The following is a 3763-nucleotide window of genomic DNA, read 5'->3' as shown; positions in this document are numbered from 1 at the left end:
GAAGTTCACAGCCTGTGAGGCAAGATACACGCTGGTGGAGAAAATTTGATGTGCTCTAAATTGGGTGGCTTAGAAATTGAGGCATTATTTGTCTTTATATACCACTCACCTCATATCCAAGATGGATCCGTTGAGGTATATATTCTGCCAGCCCATGCCCATCGGGAAGTTAGCCAAATGGCAGATGCTGTTAAGTGAATTTGACATCATGTACATAGCCCAGAAAGCCGTTAAAGGACAGGCTTTGGCTGACTTACTAGCCACAAGCCCGGTGGATATAGAGCTCGAACCACTTCGCACCCATTTCCCAGACGAAGGGGTGTTGGCCATAGAAGAAAGAGCAACAGAATCTTATACTGGCTGGAAACTATTCTTTGACGGAGCAGTGAATTACAAAGGTTCTGGAATCGGAGCGGTCTTAATATCAGAAAATGGGCAACACTACCCTATGGCTGCCAAGCTCAAATTCTGCTGTACCAACAACATGGCTGAATACGAAGCCTACATCCTAGGACTCATAATGGCACTAGATATGGACATCAGTGAATTATTGGTCATTGGAGATTCTGACCTGCTGATATATCAAGTAAAAAGAGAATGGGCCACCAAGAATGAAAAGATCTTACCATATGTGAAGTTGGCATAAAGAAAGTGCAAGAAATTCAGAAAGATTGAATTTTGGCATACACCGAGGGCTCAGAATGAATTTGTCGATGTACTGCCAAAATAGCATCAATGATCCAACATCCTAAAAGCAGTCACATCGACCCACTAAGGATAAGTCTGAAAGAAGAGCATGCCCACTGTTGCCACGTAGAGGCTGAGCCAGATGGCAAGCCATGGTACAATGACATCAAAATGTATCAAGATAGACAGGAATATCCCAAAGGCATTATGAATGGACAAAAGAAGACCACCTGAAGAATGGCAAATGGCTTCTTCCTAAACAAAGAAGTGCTATACAAACGGACGCTGGACTTAGGTCTACTTCGATGTGTAGATGCCAGCGAAGCCACCAAACTTCTGGAAGAAATAAATGCTGGGACGTGTGGGCCCCATATGAATGGATTTGTAATAGGAAAAAATATTCTACGAGCTGGTTACTATTGGATGACCATGGAAAGTGATTGCTGCAAATATGTGCAAAGGTGCCATTAATGCCAAATCCACGGTGACCTAATCAAGGTCCCTCCAAGTGAGCTTAATGCTATGAGATCACTATGGCCTTTTGTTGCTTGGGCATGGATGTTATTGGACCCATTAAACCCGCAGCTTCAAATGGCCATCGGTTCATTTTAGTTACTATTGACTACTTCACCAAATGGGTGGAAGCAACGTCTCACAAATCAGTCACAAAGAAAGTGGTAGCTGACTTCATGCAAAACCACATCATATGTCGATTCAGTATACCCAAGTCCATCATAACAGACAATGGAGAAAATATGAAGAGCCACCTAATGAAGGACATCTGTGAGCAATTCAAGATCACCCACCGCAACTCGACATCCTACCGACAGCAAATGAACGGAGCCATAGAAGCAGCCAACAAAAATATCAAGAGGATATTGAGGAAAATGACTGATAATCATAAAGGTTAGCATGAGAAATTGCGTTATGCTCTACTAGGATGTCGTACTTCGGCTCAAACTTCAACAGGAGCAACTCTCTACCTGCTGGTCTATGGAACTGAAGCAGTCATACCTGCTGAAGTTGAGATACCTTCCCTAAGAATCATTCAAGAAGCAGAATTAGGCAATGCTTAATGGGTCCGAGCTCGATATGAGCAATTGGCTCTAATTGACAAGAAAAGGATGGTTACCGTATGTCACGGTCAGTTGTACCAATAAAGGATGGCAAAAGCCTTCAACAAGCGAGTCAGGACCAGACTTTTTCAAGTTGGGCAAATAGTGCTCAAAAGAATTTTACCACATCATGGTGAATACAAAGAGAAGTTTTCTCCCAACTAGCAAGGTCCTTATATGGTCCGCAAAGTACCTCCAGAGGAACAGTAGTATTAGCAGAAATGGACGGACAAGAGTGGCCAAAGCTAATCAACTCAGATGCAATCAAGCACTACTACGCATAAAGACAAAGTGGTTCAGTCTGTAATAGTACTTATTTTGTAATCGTCATTTTATTTGCTTGTATTAGCTATTCCTCTTTGCTTGAATCGTTTTGTAATAGATAGGAAAGATCAAAACATCTTTTGTAATATGAACTATGCAATGACCTGATTTCCCTACAGTGAGATACGTAGGGAGTTCATCTGGGACCCTGTCGCATTATTAGTAAAAACCAAAAAGTACCTTACTTTTATTCTTAAACTTTGTTTGACTTGAATTCTTGCTGCGATGGGATACGTAGGTGCTCTTTGAGCTCGGTCGCACCAAAAGAAAAACCAAGAAACCCCTAGGAAGCCTCAAAGATAGGACTTCACAAATGACGCAAGGACTGCTGCATGCCCAACTCAAGCAGAATTTTTAAGACGATCTCAAAAATTTGCGTCGTCAATCCACTACAAAGAGTCAGCTAACCCAGAGTTTCAAATTGGGTCAGAAATTTTGAGAAGCTCTCAAAATTCCTCATTTATTCAATACTATAAACTGGGGTAGAAATTTTGAGGAGACCTCAAAATTTCCCGTAACTCGGAAGATTCGGCATGAGAATTCGTCGATCGAGATTTAAACTGGGGCTGAATTTTTGAGAAAAGGTGTAAAAAAAATTCGCGCGAGGAAGCGAAGAACCCCAGAAGGGATATCCCTCATTCAAGGCACATGTCATGACAATTAATCATACGGCTTTCAAAATAATGCATTTATTTTTATGGTAACATTACAAAAATGATTTTTTTTGCATAATGAGAATAAACTCATCTTTCAAATACCGGAGCCAAAGGGGTTTTCGATTCCAGAAAGCTGAGGATGCGACAGCGCCGGCAACACGAGTCAACTTTAATAAGGAAAAACTAACCCATATTTGATGCGCAGACGTCGGAAGACGATCCCTTTTTCTAACTTTGCTTTATGTGCAGGAAACGGTTCGCCAAAGAAGGTCAAGACCGCTGCTAAGATCAGGTTTTCAAAAAAAAAATATACACATATCCAGCCACAAGGGCTATAGAAGTAACTAAAATGTCGCAAAGGCTAAATACCTAGCCACAAGGGCTACAAAGGATTTAAATGCCAAAACGGAAAATATCTAGCCACAAGGGCTACAGAAGGACGAAAACATCACGAGGGCAAATACCTGGCCATGAGGGCCCACAAAGGACAAAAAGACCATAATGGTAAAATCCTGACCAAGAAGGTCACAAAGGGTGAAAGAAAGACGATTTAGCTGAAGGGGCCATATCTGTCATTACATTTTCCTACTGCCAAGAGGGTCATTGCACGTTTATCTTCCTGCTGCCAAGAGGGCTATTGCACATTTATCTTCCTGCTGCCAAGAGGGCCATTGCATGTTTATCTTCCTGCTTCCAAGAGGGCCATACATACAAACATGCCAAGAGGGTCATTCATATAAACATGCCAAGAGGGTCGTTCATACAAACATGCCAAGATGAGAGGGCCATTCATACAAACGTGCCAAGAGGGTCATTCATACAAACATGCCAAGAAGGCTTTTCATACGAACATGCCAAGAGGGACATTTATTTCAATTGCCCAAAGGGCCATGCATATAAACTACCGGATGCAACAAGACAACAAAGCAATGTAAAATCGGTCAAGAGACCGCAGTATTTGTTCAAAAAAGACAAAGTGAT

General features: G+C 41.8%; 1 protein-coding gene across 1 annotated transcript; it reads left to right on the top strand.

The window, feature by feature from the left end:
- The first annotated feature begins 1220 nt into the window (after positions 1–1220).
- Positions 1221–1763, top strand: LOC132057869 (uncharacterized). The gene is made up of 2 exons (XM_059450458.1): positions 1221–1593; positions 1657–1763. Exons 1-2 carry the CDS (start codon positions 1221–1223, stop codon positions 1761–1763), a joined length of 480 nt encoding a protein of 159 aa, XP_059306441.1.
- Positions 1764–3763: the final 2000 nt, after the last annotated feature.

The sequence above is a fragment of the Lycium ferocissimum genome, chromosome 5 (genome assembly GCF_029784015.1).
Source record: "Lycium ferocissimum isolate CSIRO_LF1 chromosome 5, AGI_CSIRO_Lferr_CH_V1, whole genome shotgun sequence".
In the NCBI taxonomy this organism is placed as follows: domain Eukaryota; kingdom Viridiplantae; phylum Streptophyta; class Magnoliopsida; order Solanales; family Solanaceae; genus Lycium; species Lycium ferocissimum.
This window is presented reverse-complemented; position numbering and strand designations above follow the sequence as displayed.

Excerpts from the sequence above, each read along its gene's own strand:
- LOC132057869 (XM_059450458.1), top strand. The coding sequence starts at position 1,221 with ATGGCCTTTTGTTGCTTGGGCATGGATGTTATTGGACCCATTAAACCC. Across the intron at positions 1,594-1,656 it reads AATGACTGATAATCATAAAG|GAGCAACTCTCTACCTGCTG; the intron begins GTTAGCATGAGA and ends AAACTTCAACAG.